The 24,841-nt window shown below is 37.4% G+C and overlaps 1 protein-coding gene across 2 annotated transcripts in view; it reads left to right on the top strand.

Annotated features, from left to right (window-relative positions):
• TARS3 (threonyl-tRNA synthetase 3) overlaps window positions 1–24,841 on the top strand; it is a 52,538-nt gene that overhangs the window by 17,945 nt on the left and 9,752 nt on the right. For both annotated transcript variants that reach the window (XM_045561017.1, XM_045561016.1), the window contains exons 9-15: window positions 544–690; window positions 1,584–1,682; window positions 8,168–8,334; window positions 10,050–10,212; window positions 15,131–15,268; window positions 18,476–18,553; window positions 18,637–18,737. In XM_045561017.1, coding sequence (XP_045416973.1) covers window positions 544–690; window positions 1,584–1,682; window positions 8,168–8,334; window positions 10,050–10,212; window positions 15,131–15,268; window positions 18,476–18,553; window positions 18,637–18,737 — 893 coding nt within the window. The remainder of the gene's footprint in view (window positions 1–543; window positions 691–1,583; window positions 1,683–8,167; window positions 8,335–10,049; window positions 10,213–15,130; window positions 15,269–18,475; window positions 18,554–18,636; window positions 18,738–24,841) is intronic.

The raw sequence follows: 24,841 nt of genomic DNA, 5'->3' as shown, positions 1-24,841 counted from the left end.
GCAAGAATATTTATCTGCATATGAGAATAATGTATTATGAGTAAAAGAAAAAAACAAAAGGGGCCATGGTGGCATAATGGAGAAAACATTGCTCTGGGAGTCAAGAGACATGGGATTGAGTTGGCAGCCCCAACCTTTCTGGGCCTTGGTTTTCTCACGAGTAAAACGTGAGGCTGGAAGACAGCACTGTTCTTAACCATTGACCGGAGATCAGCAAGACAGATCTCTACCTCCCTGTACTTCCTGCCTCTCTGTCCGCTCCTGGGTGATCGTAATAGCTTTCTAGGCTTCCCTCCTTTCCACTCACTCTCACTTCATTACCAGAACCCACAGCAGACTCTTTACATAATTTACTGATTAATGGTATAATTTGGGCTGGGAAGGTTTAGTTAGAATCAATTTAAGATTGTTCCCAGCACTGCAAAAAGTCTTCTTTAAGTAAACTAGTTGATGTTATAGTGGAAAATCATGTACATATTTAAGAGCAATTTTGCTTATAACCAAATGTTTGGTATGTTTACCAGAATCTCGTTTGATATTTAGAACTCCTCAACATATTGGGAGGGCAATCCTGAAATGGAAACACTGCAGAGGATCTATGGGATATCATTTCCTGACAACAAGATGATGAGAACCTGGGAAAAGTTCCAAGAGGAAGCCAAGAGCCGAGATCACAGGAAAATCGGGAAGGTATCCTCTATGCCTTAATCGCTACTGAGATAGAAACATTCCTTTGTTGGCTTATGATCATGTCTTGTAAAACTGAATTGTTTCAAAACTAATATTTCTTCTTCTTCTCTTCTCCTATCTTTTATTTTGTTGGCACTCATAGCCTGCTGTTGAGTCATGCTACTAATAGCCCAGATATCTTCTAATCTCTTTCTTTCCTATATCTTTTATTAGATTTTAAAAATTGCATCTTTCTCTTATTTTTATCATGATATAAAAATAAAGTGTTTTTTTTTTTTTTTACATTGTGTACACTTAATAGCATACTTTCTGTTTGGGAGGCAGAGCAGTGTGTAGAAAGAAAATTTGAAAGCAGCCAGATCTGTTTTAATCTCAGTCCTGCCACTTACTAATTATGTTAGATAATGGACAAATTATTCACTTATGAAACTCCATGAAACCCTTTGCTGGGTAGCCTTGCAGGGTTGATGTGAGGCCAGACACCGGATGGTGGTGCCCAGCACAGGGCAGACTCTCAGTAAGTGACAGTCATGAAATATCATCATCACTTAAAGCCCACCTTCTGCAATGAACTTTTCTGATCTTTTTACCATGTTGTCTGTCTGTGAGATCCATACTCCAAGTGTGTCAAGTAAGAAAATTAACAGTAAATAACAAAAAGTAACATAAAAACAAAGTTCAAGGCTAAGTAACCATAAATATGAATTGTAATTTTACATGTGCTATTATATATAGTGAGGTACAAGTGTTGAGTGGCTTTGTAATGTCTATTATTAGAAGATGGAAATAACTGGGTATGATAGGTTTTATTCCTAGCATATCACATGTGTACTGTAAATATTAAGCAACAACAGATGAAATTTGAAATGCAATTATTATTTTAATTAATCTAGGAGCAAGAGCTTTTCTTTTTCCATGATCTGAGTCCTGGAAGCTGTTTTTTTCTTCCCAGAGGAGCCTTCATTTATAACACACTTATGGATTTCATACGAGTAAGTTAATTTTTAAAATATTTTATTCTCATTCAACTCCATTTTACATTTTACTCCTTTCTCTCATAGTAAAATAGTCAAGAATTTCCATTATTTTATTTTAGTCATAGTAATAAGAATTTTGAACTTAAAAGTGAGATACTGGATTGTGCCTTCTCATAAAAATATAGAAATAATTTTTGTTTTCCCTAAGTATATTCCTGGATTTCATAAAGTACACCTATTGGCCACATAAGTTTATAAAACATAGAATATTAAGATAAGTGTTGGACCAAGTATGGAACTTCCTGTGAAAGAGAATAAAAGAGAAAGTGTCTCTTCTGGCACAGAATGCTAACCTGTGAAGCATTGCTTCTCAAAATGTGTTCTATGGACCACTGGTGCTCCTCTGTTGTCTATCACATGACTCCCAGGTGATTTGGCAGCTCTAGAGGAGAGAGTGAAAAACCAGCTGTGTAATATACCTACTTGTAATACAAGTTCATAGATTGGAAATTTAGTATTTACATGGTTAGGACTATGTAGATATCATTTGGAGATGATCTATGTGGACTAGTAGGATTACATGTTCATTCTTGCCCTGTTTTGTCTTTGCTATAACTACTACTAATAATTAGCTAAAATTTTCATTTACTTAGTTTTCTATGTGCCTATGACTAATTCATCCTTAGAAAGTTCTCTCAAAAACTGCAAAACTGCTTGCAGCACGTTCTGCAATGATTCAGTAATTGCTTGTAATTTTTTTTAACTTGGTCCTCTCACTTCAGAGTTAACTTGCTGCTAAGATTCTTGCAAACTGGTGCCTTAGGACTTCTTTTCATCATCATCTGGGCTATTCTCCTCATGTCTCTTTCCTATGCTGAATCTCCTCTTTCCTGGTCCTTGTCTTCTTCCTTGTTTATCCGTAACTCTTATTTGGGGATCACTTTCTTCAGTAACTTTCTGAGAAAAGAGTACATGGTATGCTGGTTACTTTCTATTTGCCTCACAAGTCTTCTCCTCTCTTCCTCTCTTCCTTCTCTTCCTCTTCTGTGCCCCTGGAGGCTGACCTCTATGGACCCTATCACCTGGGCTACATACCTTGCTCTAGGGATTGGCCAATGCAAGGCAGTGGTAGCAGATCAGAGAGCAGGGAGGTGGGCCTTGAAGAATCACTAAAGATTATCAGAGACTTAGGCAGGTGGAGATGACCCTCACAGCTACTGTTTTTTTTTATTTTTTATTTTTTATATATTTTATTTTATTTTAGAGACAGGGTCCTGCTCTGTTGCCCAGGCTGGAGTGCAGTGGCATAATCATGGCTTATTGCAGCCTTGAACTCCTAGTTCAAGTGATCCTCCTGCCACAGCCTCCTGAGTATCTGGGACTACAGGTGTGTACCACCACGCCCGGCTAATTTTCCTTATTTTTTTGTAGAGATACGGTCTCACTATGTTGCCCAGGATGATCTCAAATTCCTAGCCTCAAGTAATCCTCTCACCTTGGCCTCCCAAATTGGTGGGATAAGAGGCGTGAGCCACCACATTGGCCACAGCTACTGTTTTGGATGCTGGAAAATCAACACAACCCTGATGCCTTGAACTCTCAAGGTTGGGGATAGAATGGGTTGAGAATAAACAGAAAACCTTTATGGTGGCCTTAAAGGGATCTTTTGTTTTCTATAGATGCAAGACAAACAGACATGGCTGATGATCAGGTCAAAGGCCTGATTGTGTGGGTTGCTAAATCCTAAAGGCATTTAAATACACAACCCCAGTGATCTCTTATTCTAAGGTAAGGACACTGGTTGGGAAGGCATAGGTCCCTGAGGCTTGGGATGGGAATAACTGACACACAAAGATGATGCTGAGAACTTTGAATTCTCAGATACCCTTGTCTGAAGGAATTGGCCTTATCATGCATAAAAACCTTTTAGGGACTTCAGCTGTTTTTTCTCTTGGTTTTTAGTTATATGGTTGTATCTCTTTCCATATCTAGTAATATTTTATTATATTGCAGATATTATATATAAAATAAATGTAGAGGCTCTAGATGATGTTATCTCCCACTAGAGCATTCACCTTATGCTCATGTTGAAGACTGATCACTCGATTTAATCAGAGGTTGTGCTGGGTTAGGACTGGCTTCCATTTTAATAAGATTCTATCTACTTTTAATTCATTCCTGTTTCTAGGACATGGCCTTCTTGGGTTTCCAGTTGACAGGCTGGTGGGTCTATGTCTCTTCAGTCCCAAAGGACTGGAGGAAAGTCAGTTCTGCCCCTCAGGGTTGTTACAGCCCAGCCAGGCCCTTTGCCTACCACCCAGTAAAAGCCAATACACTGAGAAAGCAGGTGTTGCAGTGGAGGAGGAGTTTAATTTCACAAGGCACCAGGTGAGGAGATGGGAGTAATTTCTCAAATCCATCTCCCTAAGAATTTGGGGGCTTAAGTTTTTAAAGGTGGTTTGATGAACAACAGGCTAGGGAATTGGGTCTTCTGGTTGGCTGGGGATGAACTCATAGGGTTGGGAAGCAGAAATCATCTTCTCAGCTGGGAAATTTCCTGGGTAGGGGGTCTCAAGGCTTCTTGCATCCGTTCCCATGCATGGCTACAGGTCTGGTTGACATCAGTGGGGCCTCCGAATACAGAGTCTAAAAAATATCTCAAAGATCAGTCTTGGGCTTTACAATAGCAATGCTGTCTATAGAAGCGGTTAGGGAAGTCAGAAATCTCGCACCTGTCAAGGAGGATACGTGCCACTTAAGCAGTAAGCAGTTACAGCAGTAAGAAAGTTAGGGAACAGTGGCTGGTTAACTTCTGGCTGTATTTATGCTTTTATAGAAATCAGACTTTATCAGTATTTCTACCTTATGGCTTTACATCATTTTAATATGGGCAGTTTCAATGTATTCTATCACAGAGTGGCATAGTATTCGAAGTCTCATCCAATTACCACATTGGCTCAAAATCCAGTAATATGTCATCTGAATCAGGTCAGATGCAGCTGAGAGGCTCCTCAGGTGCAATTCCTTGGGTACAGATTGTCAAGTACATTTCCTTACCTCTGAACTAAAGAGACAAGTTATCTGCTGCCCCCCCTCCAATCCCCCCACATTATAAGATGATGATAGATGAAAAGGATGCAGGAGATAGACCCACTCAAAAAGAAGTGGGGCACATAGTAGTGACTGTCTATAGAAATTCTGATATCTACCAGTTATCGCTGCTCCAGAATAAAAAAAATGCACTTTGATTAGGTTTTGCTCCCCTGGGCTGTGATTCTTCCCTCTGAGTCATCCTTCCTTTTCCATAAGAAATAGCCTGTGAGTGCCTCTGAGTACCTTCCTTGGTGTTCTTAACCTTATTCCTTACAAGGCTGGGGGTCATAAGGCTCTTTTCATTTTGTGCTGTCTTTAACTAAGCTAGTACTATTCCTTTAAAAACTTTGTGAGGGCTTTTATATAAATTTTTAATCAATGCTGTTAGATAAAAGCTACGTCCACATCTCTTTCTGAGACAAATACTTCTCTAGCTGGGGCTGCCTTCGAGGCTGCTGTGAGACAACACACTTAAGAGTCTTAAAAGCCTTCATGGGGTGGGGGGGTGGGGGGAGGGGATAGGTGTATACCTACATGATGAGTGCGATGTGCAGTCTGGGAATGGACACGCTTGAAGCTCAGACACGGGGGGATGGGGGCGTGCATGGACAATATATATAACCTGAACTTTTGTACCCCCATAATAAGCTGAAATTAAAAAAAGAAAGGAATATAAAAATAAAAAAAAAAGCCTTCATGTTTGACTGAGAAGGTCTACAAAGCACTCTCTTAAGATGGTTAGAAGCCTTACTAGGTACATGTACAGTAGACCCTTCTGAAGGCTTCACAAGTGTCTTACAGCCACACCCTGAAGATCTTTACCCTAAGACCATGCTTTGATGATTGTAATCTGAACTTTATCTTTGTCCTCAAGTCATTCTTCTTTGTGAGTCTTTTGTTGGGAGGGTCTAAGAATGAGAAAGTTTCATTTTTGAACCCAGTAGGTCCTTTTATGTTTCCTCTAAATTTGGCTCAAAAAGTGAATTAGTGTTAGTTTATGTCTCTCTTGTATTTTAACATATGCGGCTAGAAAAAGTCAGTTGTCCATTTCTACATTCTGCCTGGACATTTCCCCAGCTAAATCCATGAGTTCTTTGAGTACCTTTCTGCTTTCCGTGTTAACCTCTGGTGACAGTGTTACCCAGTCTATTTCTGGCATGACATCATAAGGGTCACCTTTTCTTTGACCTCCAATAACATTTTCCTCACTGTTCTTCAAGTCTTCACAGACAGTCACTCTGAAGCCCTTCTAAGCATCTGCCCACCACCTGGCTCCAAAGCCAAAGCTACATGTTTTGGGTTATTGTTATGTCAACTGAAGAAATACTTTGCTATGCTGCAGTAGACAACCAGAACAGAATTTTGCACTGGATGTAGGTGCTTCCATAACTGAGAAAGAAAAATAAATCATAAGCCCTCAACTGACTAAACAAATCCCCTCTTGGCCAAAGGGATCCAAAGAAACCTTAAAAACTAAGTTCCCGGCCATGACAGGACAGGAGGTCGGACACACCTTGTTATACCCACTACACCCCCAACCACCATAAAGGTTTCTTTCCTAAGAGTTAAACAGAAACCAGCCTTTTTGAAAGACTTGCTCCACTGATGATTTACACAACTGACCAGCATTCCTTCCTGATAAGAGACCACCAACCATAGACGGGTTCTGGCTGAGTTTTATGGCACAGATAGGACTGATGTCTCAGCTCAATCAAGCAGGCAGGAAACCAAAAGAGCAAATAGCAAGTGCCTCTTTCCTCTACTTTGTCATTCTATTCAGGCACTCAACAGATTGGGTGATGCCCATCCCCAATGGGGAGGGTGTCTACTTTCTGAGTCCACCAGTTCAAATGCTAATCTCATCCAGAAACACTCTCACAGCATCCAGAAATAATGTTTAATCTAGGCAACCCTTGGCACAGTCAAGTTGACACAGAAAATTAACCATCACAGGCTATTATCAAAAAGACAAAAGGTAGGAAATGTAGGCAAAGGTTTAGAGAAAAGGGAGCTCTGGGACACTGTTGGTGGAAATATAGATTGATACAGCCATTATGCAACACAATCTGGAGGTTCTTAAAGAAATTAGAAATAGAACTACCATATGACCCAGCAATCCCTCTTCTGGGCATATACCCAGAGGAGATGAAATCACCATGTTCACAATAGCCCAGATAGGGAAACAGCCTAAATGTTCATTGACAAAAGAGTGGATAAAGAAAATGTGGTGTATGTATGAACACACACACACACACACACACACACACAATGGAATATTATTCATCCCTAAAAAAAGAATGAAATCTAGCCATTTGCCCCAACATGAATGGACCTGGAGGACATCATGCCAAATGAAATAAGCCAGACACAGAAAGAAAAATATTGTATGATCTAATTTATATGCAGGATATTTTTAAAAAGAGAAAGCTCAAATACACAGAGATAGAGAATTAAACAGTGGTTACCATGGACAGGAGCGGGGGGTGGGGAGAGAGGAAATGGAGAGATGTAGCTCAAAGGATACAAAATAGCACACATGTAGGATGAGCAAGTTTAGGTATCTAATGTACAACATGAGGATTAAAGTTAATATAATTATATTCTAGGAGGGAGTATTATAAATAAGATCTTAGCTGTTCTTGTCACAAAAAGGTAACTATGTGAGATGATAGATGTGTTAAAATCTGCTTCACTATAGTAACCATTTTACCATCCATATGTAACCCATAACATCATGTTGTAAATCTCAAATATACACAATAAAATTTATTTTAAATAACAAAAGGTAAAAAAAAAATACTGAGATAACATTTCTACTCATAAGATTGGTACCAATTAAAAAGTACTGATAGTATTCATTACTGAAGGAAATGTGAGGAAACAATCATTATCTTACACTGTTGGAGAAGGTTTAAATTGCTACTAAGATAATCTGGTAATAAATATTAATGTGAAAAATGCACATTCCTACCAATATTCTTAGAGGAAATCTATAATATAGAATTAAAATTACATTAAAAATTTATTGCAGAATTATTTGTAGTATTTAAAAATAGAAATTTTAATGTTCTTCAATAGTGGACCAACTGAATGCTTTATTTCCACACAATAAGTTTCTGTATATATTGTATTTCAGTTACTAATTTTCAAAGAATTGAATTAAAACATCATCTACTATATACTATTGTATACTATAAAGTAAATATACTTAATGAAAATTATACTGAGCATATATACATCTTTCTTTCATGATCCAGGAGCCTCCACACCTAAAACTGAGGGTACATTAATCATGAGTTAATATAAGACATGATCCTGAATTTAAAAATATTAGCCTGTAGTGTTACTTTATATGGAATCGTGATCTGTCCTAGCAGATTTTAATGTTAAATGCATTTATCTTAAAGGAGGAATATCACAAACGTAACTTCACGGAAGTGGTCTCTCCCAATGTGTACAACAGTAAACTCTGGGAAACCTCTGGCCACTGGCAGCATTACAGTGAGAACATGTTCGCCTTTGAGATTGAAAAGGACACTTTTGCCCTCAAACCCATGAATTGTCCAGGGCACTGGTGAGTATTAAAAGTGAAGCAGATCTTTGCATAAGCGTACATAGCACACTTCATCATAATTAGCTTTTAATATTATTATTTTGCTTTCTGGAATTAAGTGATTCCTTTAATTTGAAGAGTGGTGATTACTAACCATCTTTACTAAGTTGTTTTCTTTGGAGAATAAATATACTTTTAAAAATATGTTTGAGCTTTGGCAGATGTGGAATGTTAGCTGGAAGCCATTAAGTTTTTTGTAGTTCTTTAGAGGATATACATTATGTATCAATTTCATAAGTTATTATATTCCTCTTACTAATAGTAACACATTTAAAATATTCACATTTGGAGAACATTTAGTTCTTACATACTGTTGGGTTGATTATAATAAGATCAGTGAGGTTAATCAGTGGGTTACTAGATTTCACTCATTCCAAGATACCTTTTTCCCTCACATTTCAACATCTCTGAATTTGGGATGCATCTTATAATTGGTGGCATGTTAGTATTATGTCATAATTTAATGAATAGTTATTTCCTTTCTTAGGGGTACATGAAATAAAGATCCATTTTACAATCGATGTTGTCTTCGATTCTATGAAAGATTATAATTATCATAAAGTTGGTTCGCAAATTCAGCCTTGTAAGACAAGCACATTTTACAACTGGAAGTGAATAGGCACAATTCTACACACACACACACACACACACACACACAAAAATCCCAACAATTGTAGTTTTGTATTATCACACAGTTTCAAGTAAATTTACCTTAGAAGATAATTATTAAAACGAAATCTCTGAACACTCTGAAAACTCTTTGCTCTTTTAAGTGAAGACTAAAAGAAATTCAACTTTATGATGATGACATGTAAAAAAATGTTTGTAACTTTAATTTTAGGAAAACTTGTATGTAAACTTTCTATAACCTCCATTTCTAACCAGAAGGTGGAAGCTAAGCTAGTGCTCTGCATTCTCTAAAACACTTGTGTTAAAACAGTTTAACTCTTTTTCCCATTAGATATCATTTAAAGCTGTAGCCTGGGATTTCAACTATAATTAAGGCTAAGTAGAGAATGTAATTTTGTCTTTTCACAGCTTAGAATAAGGAAGCAGGACCACAGTGGCTTAGGGGCAATGGGATATGGGAGCCAGAAGTGCTTTTGCAGAAAAGAAGTCTTTCATTCAACAGAGAACATTGGTTGCGTGCTTCCCATGCTTGGTGCTAGAAGTGCAGAGGTGATTAAGACACAATTCATCCCCCCCTCATGGAGTTCATAAGCAGAGTGGGCAGTGACAGATACGCAGACAATCAGTTATAGAAAAGTATGACTAGTGCCACAGTGGTGGCATGTTCAAGGTGTTCTGGGAACCTGAGGAGAGACTGATAGCCCTGTCTAGGGAAGTGTCCAGGAGGGCTTCTCTTAAGAAGTAGCCTTTGAAAGGAAGTATAAACAGTAAGTGGAGGTTCACTGGGTGGATGAGGACAAGGAACAGCATTTCTGGGAAAATGCTTGTTAGGCAAGCTAATGTTAGACAAGATTCTTTTTCAGAGTGCTGCAGTGATGTAAATACAGGATTCCATAATTCATAGAAAAAAATTTTTTTCCCTGGTGATCTAACTCCTTATACTCCAGTATAAGGAGTTTACAAATCTTGAGGCTTAATTATGATTTCTTAATATGTAGGTAATTACTTTATCTTTTCTGTGCTATGTGTTATTGCATCTTTCCTAGTCTGATGTTTGCCCATCGTCCACGATCTTGGAGGGAAATGCCCATTAGATTTGCTGATTTTGGAGTTCTGCATAGAAATGAACTGTCGGGGACTTTGAGTGGCTTGACCCGAGTCAGGCGCTTCCAGCAGGATGATGCTCACATCTTTTGCACCATGGAGCAGGTAAACAGTAATACAGGGGAAGCACGTCACAAATTCCGTGTGTTGTCCTGAACACATTTCGTGGTTTTTCAGAGTTGCTGTAAAATAAGATGTTTGGTCAAGCCTCCGAGGTCTCGTTCAGCTCTAACATCTTGTGATTTTCTAAATTGGGTCAATAGATCAATAATCTCTTGACATGCAATTTATTATTTTTTCATTTGGCTTCCTCCAATTATTTTATTAACTTAAATTCCATTAAGTGGAATATTTTAAAGGATTTGGTGGAATTTTTGATGTTTTCTTTTTCAATATTGCCTAGAATTTAAAGTTTACTTTTTTAGGTTTTTGTGTTAATTCAAATTAAAATTGTCATGCAAAGGTTCACTATCAAACAATTTGACTTAATTGACATTTATATAACAACAGCAGAATGTACATTCTTTGAAAGTATACATAGAATATTTAGATAGACCATACTCTAAGCCAAAAAACAAGTCTTAGCAAATTTAAAGGGATTCAATTAAAATAAAATGTTCTCTGACCACAGTGGAATTAAAACAGAAATCAGTAACAGAAAGCTATTTGGAAAATCTCCAAATATGGCTAAAGTAGATAATACACTTCTAAATAATCCCTGGGCCAAAGAAGGAATCCAGAGGGAAATTAGAAAATATTATATAGAAGTGAAAATGAAAATGCACACATCAAAATTTAAGTGGTAGTTGGAGAGGTATTTATAGCACTGAATACTTTCATTAGAAAAGAAGGGTTTCAAATCAATGACCTCAGCTTCTACTTAAGAAACTAGAGAAAGAAGAACAAAACACATCCAATGTAAGCAGAAGGAAGAACAGAGCATAAATCATTAAAATAGAAAAAAGAAAAAGAATAGAGAATATCAAGAAAAAACCAAGGCTGGTTCTCTGAGAAGATCAATAAAATTGGTAAACTTTCAGTCAGACTGATTAGGGAAAGAAGAGGAGACACAAATTTTAAATATTAGGAATGAGACTGGTGTCATCACTAGAGATTCTTTGCTATAAAAAAGCTACGTAGTTCATAAAAGCAATTTTATGAATAACTTTATGCTAATACATTTGACAACTTAGATGAAATGAGAAAACCTTGAAAGACACAAACTCCCAAACGTTACTCAGGAAGAAACAGATAATCAGAGCAATGCTGTGTGTATTACAGAACTTGAATTGATAATTAAAAACCTTCCCACAAAGAAAACTTGAGGCCCAGAGGACTTTCCTGATAAATTCTGCTAAACATTTAAAGAAGAAATAGTACCAATTCTAGACAAACTCTCCCAGAAAACTGAAGAGGAAGAAATCCTCACCAACTCAGTCTCTGAGGCTAACATTGTCCTGATTCAAAAACAAGACAATGACATTAAAAGAAAACTACAGACCAATATCCCTCATGAGCATAAAGTCAAAAATTCTAAACAAAATTTTTGCAAATCAAATCCAATAAAATTTTTAAAGGGATAATACATCTTTACCAGATGGCTGTATCCCAGGAATTGAAGGTTGGTTTAACATTAGAAAATAAATCATTGTAATTCCTCATATTTAAAAACACACACAAAAAGAAAAAAATGTATGATCATCCTGATAAATGCAGGAAAAAGCATTTTTCAAAATCCAACATCCATTTCTCATAAAAACTCTCAGAAACTAGGAATGGAAGGGAACCTGATAAAAGGCTTCTATGAAAAATCTACAGCTAACGTCATACCTAGCAGTGAAAGTCTGAACACTTTACCCTTAAGATCAGGAACAAGGTAAAGATGTCTACTGTCATGACTTCCACTAATCATTGTACTGGAGGTTCTCTGGTGTGTAAGGCAAGTAAGAAATAAAAACCATCTAGACTGGAAAGAAAGAGTTAAAACTCTTATAGATGACATCGTCTGTGTAAATCAGATGGAATCTATAAAAAGCTGTTAGAACTAATAAGTGAATTTAGAAAAATTGTAGTACGGAATATAAATATATGAAAACCAATTGTATTTGTATTTACTAGCAATGAACTGTTGGAATTAAAAATAAAAAAAAATCATTTGCAATAGCATCAAAAATATGATAAAATTCAGGGATAAATCTGACAAATATGTTGCCATGGACTGAGTTCTATCTCCCAAAATTCATATGTTGAAGGCTAACCCTCAATGTGATAGCACTTGGAGATGGGGCTTTTGGGAAGTAATTGGGTTTAGATGAGATCACGAATGTGTGGCTCTCGTGATGGGATTAGTGCCCTTATAAGTGACACCAGAGAGCTTGCTTCCTTTCTCTTTCTTCGCTATGTGAGGACATGGTGAGAAGGCAGCCATCTGCAAGCCAAGAAGAAAGCCCTCACTAGGGAATTGAATCATCTGCAATTTGATCCTGGTTTTTCCAGCCTCCAGAACTGTGGGAAACATGTTTCTGTTGTTCAAGCCACACATATACACAGTCTATGTAGTATATTGTTGTGGCAGCCCAAGCTGCCTAATACATATATGCATGACCTATACAGTGGAAACTATAAAACATTGCTGAGATAAATTAAAGATAGGGCCTAAATAAATGGGGAGATATATCTTGTTCATGGATTTGAAGACTAAATATTATTAAAATATCAGTTCTCCCCAAATTGATATAAAGAGTCAATGCTATCATAATCAGTACCCAAGCAGAACGGGCTCTTAAATTAGAAATTGACAAGCTGATTCTAAAATTCATGTGGCACTGGGGATAATGGTGTGGACCTGTAGTCCCAGCTACTTGGGAGGCTGAAGGAGCAGGATCCCTTGAGCTGGTGAGTTCGAGGCTGTAGTGCGTTATGATCATACCTGTGAAGAGCCACTGCACTCCAGCTTGGGCAACATAGTGGGACCCCATCTCAAAAAAAGTAAATTTAAAAAAGTAAAAGGATGGAAAAATATATTATGCAAACATTATCAAAGGAAAGAAAGAGTGGCTATATTAATATCAGATAAAGTAGACTTCAGAGAAAATTGCCAGAGACAGAAAAGGCTATTACATAATGATAAAAGGGTCAATCCACCACAAAGACATAGCAATCCTGAATGTGTAGGTGCCATACAACAGAGCTGCAAAATATGTGAAGCAGAAACTGATAGAACTGAAAGGAGAAATTAACAAATCCACAATTATAGCTGGAAAACTTCAACACTCCTCTCTCAACAATTGGTAGAATAACTAGACACAAAATCAGCAAAGATATAGAAGAACGCAGCACCACCGTCAACCAACAGAACCTCATTGATATTTATAGAACACCCAACAACAGCAGAATATACATTCTGTTCAAGTGCCCACAAACTGTATATACCAAGAAGGATCATATTCTGGACCATAAAACAAAGCTCAACAAATTTAAAATAATCAAAACCATATAGTGTTTTCTCTGACCACTATGGAATTAAAGTAGAAATCAATAACAGGATGATAACAGGAAAATCTACGATGCATATTGATCACTCTCCCTAAATATATTATTACTTCCTGAATAATTTCATTCATCCTGAATTCCCAGCATCCAGCACAGTGCTTAACACGTGGGCAGTTACTACCTGTTTGTATTAGGCAGGGTTCTCCAGAGAAACAGAATCAATAGGATATACAGATATATGAGAGGAGATTTATTATGGGAATTGGCTTATGTGATTATGGAGGCTGGGAAGCCCCACAATATGCCATCTGCAAGCTGGAGAAGCAGGAAAGCTGATAGTGTAACTCTCAGTCTGAGGCCAGTGGTCTGAGGCTGGGGGTGGGGCGAGTGGAGGAGGGGCTGGTACAAGTCCCAGAATCTGAAGGCCTGAGAACCGGGAGCTCCAATGCCCAAGGGCAGGAGAAGATGGACGTCAGAACTCAAAAAGAGAATTTGCGCTTCCTCTGCCTTTTCGTTCTGTTCAGGCCCTCAACAGATGAGGTGATGCCCACCCACATTGGTGAGGGTGGATCTTCTTTATTAAGTCCACTGATTCAATGCTTATCTCTTGAAGAAACATCCTCACAGACAACACTGAGAAAAAATGTTTTATCTGCTATCTGGCATTTTTAGCCCAGTCAAGTTGACGCTTAAAGTTAACCATCTCACAGTTGATGAAGGATAAGAACTCTTACATGAAAAAATAAAAATGAAAGGATGGATATTTCTCAAATCCACTGAATTCCATGCATTCCAGTTGCTGTTCTCCAGTTCAAGCCACCATAATCTTGCTCTGAACAACTCCACCAGCTTCCTAAAGGGCCTCTCTTCTAATCTTGCCAATCCATGTCATATACCCTGAAAGAACAAATTGGGTTGTGTTAATTTACTGCTCAAAAAAAAAAAAAAAACCTTCATTGGCTCCCCATTATTCTCAGGCTCAAAAGTCTATACATTACCCTGGCTTTCAAGGCACTTAATTTTCTCTAGCCCTTGCCTGCCTCTAAGCTGGTCACCCACCACCCTCCCCTGCCTGCCCATCTTCCCATCTTACACAGCTCCCTGACTCCGTCTGCTCCTCTGTCCTCTGAGCCTTCGAAGTGTTTCCTGGGCTCGGAGAGCTCCTGCCCTACTGCTCCATGGAGGACTCTTCCTTATCCTCTGGCTGCAGCTCAGTCTCACTCCTCTGGGCAGCCCCTTCTCACCCCTCCTCTCCCGTGTGGCGCTGCCTTTGCATGGCCTGGTGTCCTTGCCTGCTTCTTTCAGGATCCCCTGCACAGGACAGGAGCCTCTGGCAGCCTGCATGGGCCTGGCACCCAGATGAAGATTCAAGTAAGGACTGGAGGGACAGCCAAAACAGTGTCATCAACTGTACTCCGTTAAAAACATACTTTATTTCTGGCTGACATGAAGAACTTTTTTATTTTTTAAAATGTCATAAATGAATTTAATTTTATACTCCATTTGAATATTTCATTTACTCTAATTTCAGATTGAAGAAGAAATAAAGGGGTGTTTGCAGTTTTTGCAGTCTGTTTACTCAACTTTTGGCTTCTCCTTCCAATTAAACCTGTCAACAAGGCCTGAAAACTTTCTAGGAGAGAGTGAGATGTGGGATGAAGCTGAAAAGGTAAGGAGAAACAAAGTGCTTACCCTTCAGTTTTGTTGATATGGAAAGGCCCTGAGAGACTACATAATAGTTGTATATCTCTATTGGGCACATGTGATGTTTTGATACAGGCATACAATGTGAATTAATCAAATCAGGGTAATTGGGGCATCCGTCACCTCAGGCATTTAACATTTCTTTGTGTTAGGAACATTCCAATTCCACTCGTTTAGTTATTTAAAAATATACCATAACTTATTGTTTATTAGAGTCACTTTGTTTTGTTATCAAATATTGTTCATTCTGACTATCTATGTTTTTACACTCATTAACTGTCCCCACTTTATCCCCCCTCCCTGCTACCCTTATCATCCTCTTGTAACCATCATTCTACTCTCTGTCTCTATGAGATCAATCGTTTTTAATATATATTTCCCCCATATGAGTGAGAACATGTGAGATTTGTCTTTCTGTACTTGACTTGTTTCACTTAACATAATGTTCTCTGGTTCTATCCATGTTGTTGCAAATGACAGGATATCATTCTTTCTTGTGTCTGTATGATATTTCATCATGTACATATATTGCAATTTCTTTATCCATTCATCTGTTGATGGACACTTAGGTTGAATAGTGCTGTAGTAAACATGGGAGTGCAGATGTCTTTTTGATATACTGAAATTCCCCTCCTTTGGATATATTCCCAGCAGTGGGATTGCTGGGTAATATGATAGTTCTATTTTTAGTGTTTTTGAGGGACCTCTGTACTGTTCTCCAGAGTGGTTATACTAATTTACATTCCCACCAACAGTGTAAAAGGGTTCCCCCTTCTCCACATCCTCACCAGAATTATTGCCTGGGTCTTTTTGATAAAATCCATTTTGACTGGGGTAAGATAATATCTTACTATAGTTTTGATTTGCATTTTTCTGATGACTAATGACATTGAGCATTTAGAAATGAGGATGGTCCAGACATCTGCCCTGCCTGTCAGTCCTCCCCTTCCTGGAATATAGTATTCCCCCCTTATAGACCCCTGGTGGATGTCTGAAACTGCAGATAGTACCAAACCCAATTGGTGTCAACTGGGACATATTTCTGTTTACGTCTTCTACCCACAAATGTACCATCTTTTCCATCTTAACTAAGCAGTTATCATACACTGTGGCTGGAACTTTTGCAGTTTGAGGTGTGACAGCAAAACTAGCACTAATTTCTTTTTCTTTATTCACAAGTTCATGGTTAGAAGATTTGTTCTTACTGTAGACCTTAGCAACCTCAGCATAGGATTTTTTTCTTTCCTTATTAAGTTGTGAACTTTAACCTTTGCACTTAAAGGAAGTATTTTATGGATTCTCTTCGGCATATCTTTGGCCAGCCTCACTACTCTTGCACTTTGGGGCCATAATTAAGTAAAACCAGGGTTCCTTGAACACAAGCACTGCAGTACTGCGACAGTGAATCTGATAACCAAGACAGATACCAAGGGATTGACGGGCAGGGAGCACAGACAGCATGGAGACACTGGACAAAGAGGATTCTCATCCCAGGGGGGACGGTGTGAGATTTTATTCTGCGACTTGGTAGAGCACACAATTTAAAACTTATGGGTTGTTTATTTCTGGAATTTCGCATCTAATATTTTTGGACCACAGTTGACCGTGGGTAACTGAAACTGTGGAAAATAAAACCTCAGATAAGAGGTAACTACTGTATTGGTGAAAGCTGAACACACATATCACAAGAAATAAGAATCAGAGAAACACTGTATCAATAGTGTAACAATTATCTTAATGTTATTAAAGGTACAGAGGCCAGGCAGAGGCTGTGTAGAAGCAGTTTAGTCTTGAGGTCTAAATATTGGGCCTTCTCCCCACTGCCCCATGCTCTTCCTAAATTCTTCCATGTCCATGGCATGGAGGAAGAAAGTCAGATGATATGGCCTACCCCAGGAAAAATGCTGACTCAGTTTACCTGCAGCCACATGGAAGCAGGAAGAGGACACAAAACTCAGCTCTGGGGCCACTTTGTCCACTTTCAGATTTGATCTCCACGAAGTGAATTATAGAAGATCTCTAAGCATCAGGATCAAGCACAAAATGGTGATGACAATGGTAATATAGTGATAACACCTACTTCATAAGGTTATGGTTATCTTAAATGAAATAATTTACATGAGGTACTGGGCATAGTGCCAGGCACATGCAAGTGCCCAGTGGATGTTCAGTGTTGTTATCATCATCATCACTCCATTTTTTTGGAACTGGGTCACGTGTGGGGAGCTAAAAAGAGGTGGACCGGTGTGGGCCTGGCACGAGGGGGATGGGCTGAAGGTCTCACCATTTGTGCTCTTTGTAAACTGGTGTAGCCAAGTAGTTTAGTAGCCAAGCCCAAGGTCACCCAAGGATGTGACTGTCCCATTAAGGAATGAGCCTGCTTCCACTTTGGGGTGATTTCTCTCAAACAACTCCCCCTGATCTGGAATTGGTGGAATGAGCATTTGAATATTTCTTCTTCAGAAGTCTCTGAAAGGGTTTGAAAGAGACAAACCTGGCACAAATCTAAAGCTTTCTTCGCCTTGGCCTCTTAGCCTTGGCCACTGCTGTCCCTGTGTCCTCCCAGGCCCAGTGAGAAGCAGTGACCTCTGCTTTATGCTCTTCTCCAAAACTTGGCCTTTTTTTGGCTTTTTAACTCTCTAGGAGCCCCCAGAATTCTCTCCATCACTGAGTTACCTGCTGTAGCAGGGCTTCATTTTCTCTGGGAACATGTACCAATGCCTCTTCTCCTTTCAGAAACAGTAGGATGGGGGAGGGTGGCCTGTGAAGTGCCCTCTCTCACCTTAAGTAGAAAAGAAGTTACTTGGAACTCTCCCCGGGAGGCAGAAGCTGGTTAGTGGTAGGGCAGAGGGGGCTTGCATTGGAAGGTGGACCAAACCATCCCCTCCCTAAATGCTTACCTGGAATTTACTGGAACAATTTAGTAAATTATCTTTTTTCTCCAATTAAAATGTATATGTTTCTTGAGAGCAAGTACCATGTTAATCATCTTTATGTAGTCACTACTCAATAATTTACTGAATGTAAAAGATACTCAACAAATGTATGTTGAACTAATATAGAATGTAATTAAGATTTATAATAACTTTTGTGAGCTGTATGTCAAAAGAAGGTAAAATGTACAATCAAGTAGAAGTTTTAAATGTTTTCTTCTTTTCTGAAAAAAAAATAGCAACTGCAGAATAGCTTGATGGAATTTGGAGAACCATGGAAAATGAACCCAGGAGATGGAGCATTTTATGGCCCTAAAGTAAGTAAACCATATGCTTCAAAAAAGTAAAATTTAAAAGAAAAATAAATACTGCCTCTAAGCAAACATCATTTAATTTACAGATTGATATAAAAATCAGGGATGCTATTGGCAGATACCATCAGTGTGCTACAATTCAGCTGGACTTCCAACTGCCTATTAGATTTAATCTCACATATGTTAGGTGAGTGATTGAATATGCTAAATAATATAGTGCTAATATCCTAATTATTTGTTATGTGAGCATTAGCAATACAAAAATAAACATCAGTGAATGTCTAGTATATGTGCTATATACGCAATATATATTTGTTTACTGCATATAATCCAGGTGGGGTTCTGAAGCTGTGGTCTAGTGCGGCAAGGAAGATAAGTAAGCATATGATTAGGGATATGACCAAAATATCATGAAAACATGACCCAGGCTGCTAACTCTCCCTGAGGCGGTTAGGGAAGACTTTACAAACTGCTGGCATTGGGCTATCTTGAGGATTAGATATTTGCCAGAAAAAGCAGAGGAACAAAAGGCATTCAACAACTTCTTTGTAAAAAAAAAATTCTTTTAACACACAGTAAAATTGACTGTGTGTGTATATACAGTTGAATGAGTTTTAATCCATGTTTAGAGTGGCGTGACCACCTCCATAATTATGGATTCTATCATTCCAATAAACTCCCTTGTGCTAAGACTTTGTAGTCACACTCTCCTCCTATCCCTAAACCCTGGCAACCATTAATATGTTCCCCATTGCTATAGTTTCCCTTTCTAGAATGTCGTATAAATGGAATTATGCAGTATATAATCTTATGGGACTGGCTTCCTTCACGCAGCATAATGCCTTGGAAGTTCATTCATGTTTTTGCATGTATCAGTAGTTGGTTCTTTGTTATTGCTGATTAGTATGCCAGTGTATGGATGCACCACAATTTGCTTGTATAATCACTCTTTTAAGGATATTTGGGTTTTTGGTGATTATGAATAGAGTTGCTATAAATATTAGTGTACAGGTTTTTGTGTGAACGTAAGTTTTAATTTCTTTATGGTAAATACTTGGAAATGGGTCATATCATAAGTGTCTTAATTTTGTAGAAACTGCCACATTGTTTTCTATAGCGTCTGTACCATTTTGCATTCTCACCAGCAATGTGAGAGAGTTCCGAGTGTTCCATATCCTTGCCAGCCCCTGGTATTGTCAGGTTGTTTGTTTGTTCTTAAGCCACTCTAATAGGTGCATATTAGGATTTCATTGTGTTTTGATTTTGTTTTTCTTTAGTGGCTAATGATAACATCTTTTCATGTGCTTATTTGTTATTCATATATCCTCTTTGGTTAAATGTCTGCTCCAGTTTTTTACCCATTTTATAATTGGGTCATTTTCTTACCATTGAGTTTTGAGAGTCCTTTCTATATTCTAGACACAAGCCCTTTGATTTGTAAATATTTTCTCCCAGTCTGTAGCTTGCTTTTTCATTTTATATAACATCTTGTTAACTTTCCCATTCATCTTGAGTTTTTAATTTCAATGAAGTTTAGTTTATAAATTTTTTTTTATGAATTGTGCTTTTGGCATCATGTCTACAAACTCTGCCTAAGCACAGGTCATGAAGATTTTCTTCTATGTTTTACCTTAAAAGTTTTCTAGTTTTAAGTTTTACATTTAGATCTAAGATCTGATTTGAGTTTATTTTTTCTATAGGATGTGAAGTTTAAGTCAGGATTCATTGTTTGCATCTAGATGTCTAATCTAACATCATTTGTTTAAAAGGCTGTTCTTTCACCACTGACTTGCATTTATTACTTTGTCAAAAATTGGGTTTTTTTGGCATGTGGGTCTGTTTCTAGATTTTCAATTCTGTTCTACTGGTCTGTTGATTATCCCTTTGTCAATACCGTACTGTCTTGATTACTGTAGTTTATATTAAGTCTTAAAATTAGGTAATATAGGTCCTTTACTCTTTTTCAGAATTGCTTTGGCTATTCTAATTCTTTTGCTTATAAACATTTACAAAGAATTCTGGTGGCAATTTTGATTGGAATTGCATTAAATCTAGAGATCAGTTTGGATAGAATTAACATCTTAACTGTATTAAGTATTCCAGTCCATGACCTTCTTTGATTTCTTTCCTCAGTTTTTCTAGATTTCAGCACAGAAGTCCTGTACATATCTTGTTAGATGTATAAATAGATGTAGATATAGAAATATGCAATTGTTAAGTAAGTGGTATTCTTAATTTTCACATCCACGTATTCATTGCTAGTATAAGGGAATACAGCAGATTTTTGTATGTTGATCTTGTATCCTGAGACTTTACTAAACTCACTTATTAGCTCTGGGAAGTTTTTTTTTTTGATAGAATTCTTGGAATTTTCTATGTAATCAGGCCATCTGCAAATAGGAGCAGTATAACCCTTCATTTTTGACTTGTATGCCTTTTATTGCCTTCTCTTGCCTTATTGCATTGGCTAAAATTCCAGTATTATGTTGAATAAGAGGTATGAGAGTGGACACCCTTGCCTTGTTCCCAGTCTTAGGAGAAAAGCAGACAGTTGTTCACCATTAAGTACTGTATAATGTTAGCTGTAATTCTTTTGTAGATACTCTTTATCAAATTAAAGAAGTCCCACTGTTTTCTAAGTTTTTATCATGGTTAGATATTGAATTTTGTTAAATTCTTTTTTTTGTATCAATTTATATGATCATGTGATTTCCCCCTCCCTTTAGGCTGTTAATATGGTGAATTGCTGAACAAGTCTTACATTTCTGAGATAAAATCCACTTGGTCATGATGTGTCATTGGTTTTATATATTACTAGATTTAATTTCCTAATAGTTTGTTGAGAATGTTTGCATGTATGTTCATGTGGGATATTGGTTTGTAGTTTTCTTTTCTTATACTGTTTTTGACTGATTTTATTATCTTAGTATGCTGGCCTCATAAAATGGGTTGGAAAGTCTTCCATCCCATTCTATTTTCTGGAAGAGATTATGTAGAATTGATGTTATTTCTTTTTCAAATGTTTGGTGGAATTTGCCATTGAAACTATCCAGTATTTGAGGTTTCCTTTTGGGAAGATTTTAAATTTTGAGTTCATTTTCTTGAATAGATAGTGGATAGTCATGTTATCTATTTCTTCTTGCTTAAGTTTAGGTAGTTTGTGCTTATTAAGGAATTGATCCATTTGATCTAAGTTGTCAAAATTATATGCATAGAGTTGCTCATAGTATTTATTATACTTATAATTTCTGTGGGACCTATACTGATATGTCCTCTTTCATTTGTAACATTAGTAATATGTGTCTTTTCTCTTTTTTTCTTTGTTGGTTTGGCTATAGATTTATCAACTGTATTAATCTTTCAGAGAACTGACTTTTAATTTCATTGATTTTCTCTATTTTTCTGTTTTCAATTTTACTGATTTCTGTTCTTTATTATTAATACTTCCCTCCTTTCGCTTGCTTTAGGTTTATTTTGCTCTTATTTTTCTGATTTTTTCAGATAAAAGCTTAGATTGTTGATTTGAGACCTGTCTCCTTTTCTAATATAATAATTTAATGCAGAAGCCTGCATTCTGTAAAGGACCAGATTGTTAATATTTTAGGCTTTGTGGGCCATACAGCCTTTATTGCAAACACTCAACTCTATGATTGTAGTGGAAAGGCAGCCATAGATAATATATAAAGAAATGAATGTGGCTGATTCCAATAAAACTTTATTTACAAAAACATGCCATAGTCTGGAATTGGCTCATAAACAATAATTTGATGACCCCAATTTTACACTGTAAATTTTTCTCTAAGTACTGCTTTAGATACATCCTATAACTTTTGATATCTTGTGTTTTCATTTTCATTCAGTTCAGAATATTTTCTAATTTGCCTTAAGACTTTCTCTTTGGATCATTGTTTATTTTGAAATGCATTATTTAATATCCAATGGTTTGATGGCTTACCAGTTATCTTTCTGTTATTTATTTCTAGTTTAGTTCCAGTAGTGTCACAAATCATATTTTGTATGGTTTCAATTCCCTTAAATGTGTTAGGGTTTGAATGTTTCATATGTACTTGAAAAGAATGTGTGCACTTTCTCCTGTTGTTGGGTGTAATGTTTCGTAACAGTCAGTTAGACTTCAGGTAATGGTGCTGTTCAGTTCTTCTATAACCTTACTGATTTTCTCTCTCTTTTTTTACTGATGACTGAGAAAGGAGTGTTGAAGTCTACGATGGTAATGGTGGACTTGTCAATTTCTCCTTTCAGTTCTTCCTTTCTGTATTTTGAAGCTCTGTTGTTAGGTGCATCACATTTAGGATTTTTATGTCTTCTTGGTGAATTTACCCTTTTATCTCCATTATCATCACATAATGTCCCTTTTTATCCCTGGTATTCCTGCTTCGAAGTCTACTTTGTGTGATGCTAATATAGCCACTCCAGCTTTATTTTGATTAGTGTTTGTATGCATAGTGTATCTGTATCTTTTCCCATCCTTTTGCTTTTAATATGCTTATATCATTATATTCAAAGTGGGTTTCTTATAGACAACAAATCGTGTCTTGTTTTTTAAAAAATCTGTTGTCACAATCTGTCTTATAATTGGTGTGTTTAAACAACTTTTTAAAAATAAGCTTTCAATTTTGGAGTAATTTTAGATTTACAGAATTATAAAGGTATTACTGGGAGTTCTTGTATCTTCACCCAGTTTCCTGTACCTTCATCCAGTCTCCCCTAATGTTAGCATCTTACACAACCGCGATACATTTGTCAAAACTAAGAAATTAACACTGGTACAATACCATTAACTGAACTGCAGGCTTTATTTGGATTTCACCAGTTTTTTCATTACTGTCCTTTTCCTATTCCAAGGTCCAAGGTCCAGTTCAAGATACCACATTGAATTAGTCAACACGTCCCCAAAATCTCTTTTGATATATGACAGTTTCTCAGTTCTTTCCTTGTTGTTCATCAACTTGACAATTTTGAGGAATACTGGTCAGGTATTTTGTAGAATCTCTCCCAAATGAGATTTGTCTAATGTATTTCTCATGATTAGTTTAGGGTTATGGGTTTTTGGAAAGAACTCCACAGAGATGAAGTGTGCTTCTCATTATATCACATAAAGGTGACCAGCTGACATGAATATTAGACCTTTTGGTATTGTCCCACAGTTTGCTGAGGCTCTGTTTATGCTTTCTTCACTCTTTCTTCTGTAAATGTTTCAGACTAGAAACTTTCTATCCATCTTCAAGTTCACTGACTCTTTACCATCTTCTTTGTAGTGAGTCCATCTAATGACTTTTTTTAATTTCTGTCATTGTATATTTCAGTTCTACAATTTCTATTCTTTATATCTTGTATTTCTTTGCTAAGACTTTCATCTTTCCACTTACTCCAGTTGTGTTCTCCCTTGCTTCTTGGAGCACGATTTAATAGCTGCTTTATAGTCTTTGATAATTCCATTGTCTGTGTCTTCTCACTGGTGGACTCTTATTTTTATTTTCTCTCATAAATTGAGGTTTTCCTGATGATTCATATGCCAAGTGATTTTGGATTGTATCCTGGACATTTTGAGTATTATGTTATGAGATGCTGGGTCTTATTTAAATCCTAAGGGGCTAGATGGTTTTTTTGTTTTAGCAGAAACTACTTGCCTAGGTAGTAGTTTCCAATCCACCTTCTGGGGGCTGTGGTTCCAACGTCAGTTCAGTTTTCAAAGCCTTCTTAGGGATGTTCAAATCAGTTCTATGTGCGCCACCCAGTGGCCAAGTCCCAAAGTTCGGTTCTTAAGCCTCTTGTATGCTGTCTATCTAGCATGTGCAGCTCAGAGATAAGGCCAGGTGAGGTCATACACTACGTTATGGGATAGCTGTTTTGAGCTTCCTGCTCTTCGACGCCTTTAGGCCCCTGGGATACCTTATGATGGTCCCGTGGCCAGAAAGCTGAAGCTTTAGCTTCCCCACTCCACCATGTTCTTTCCATGACTGCACCTGTCAGAGACCAAGCTCAGGAGACCAGGGAAAAAGAAAAAGGAACAGGAATTCACCCTGTGCACTTGGACCATTGTCCTTCTGATCATAAAGCAGGCACCCTTCCTCAGAGTGTTAGGTGCCTCTTTAGTCTCTGCTGCTCTGTGCCCTTTTGGGTGTGCCTGGGACTTGGGGAGAATAGAGCAGAACAAAGAGAAAAAAAACCCAGGATCTGCCTCCGCCGCTCTTTCTGGAAACTTAAGAGTTTATCTTTCTGGCTCCTTGGCCAGAAAGTGAGGATTTCTCCTGAAGCCCTTCCTGTCTGCAT

This window comes from Lemur catta, chromosome 9 (assembly GCF_020740605.2).
Source record: "Lemur catta isolate mLemCat1 chromosome 9, mLemCat1.pri, whole genome shotgun sequence".
Lineage (NCBI taxonomy): Eukaryota > Metazoa > Chordata > Mammalia > Primates > Lemuridae > Lemur > Lemur catta.
This window is presented reverse-complemented; position numbering and strand designations above follow the sequence as displayed.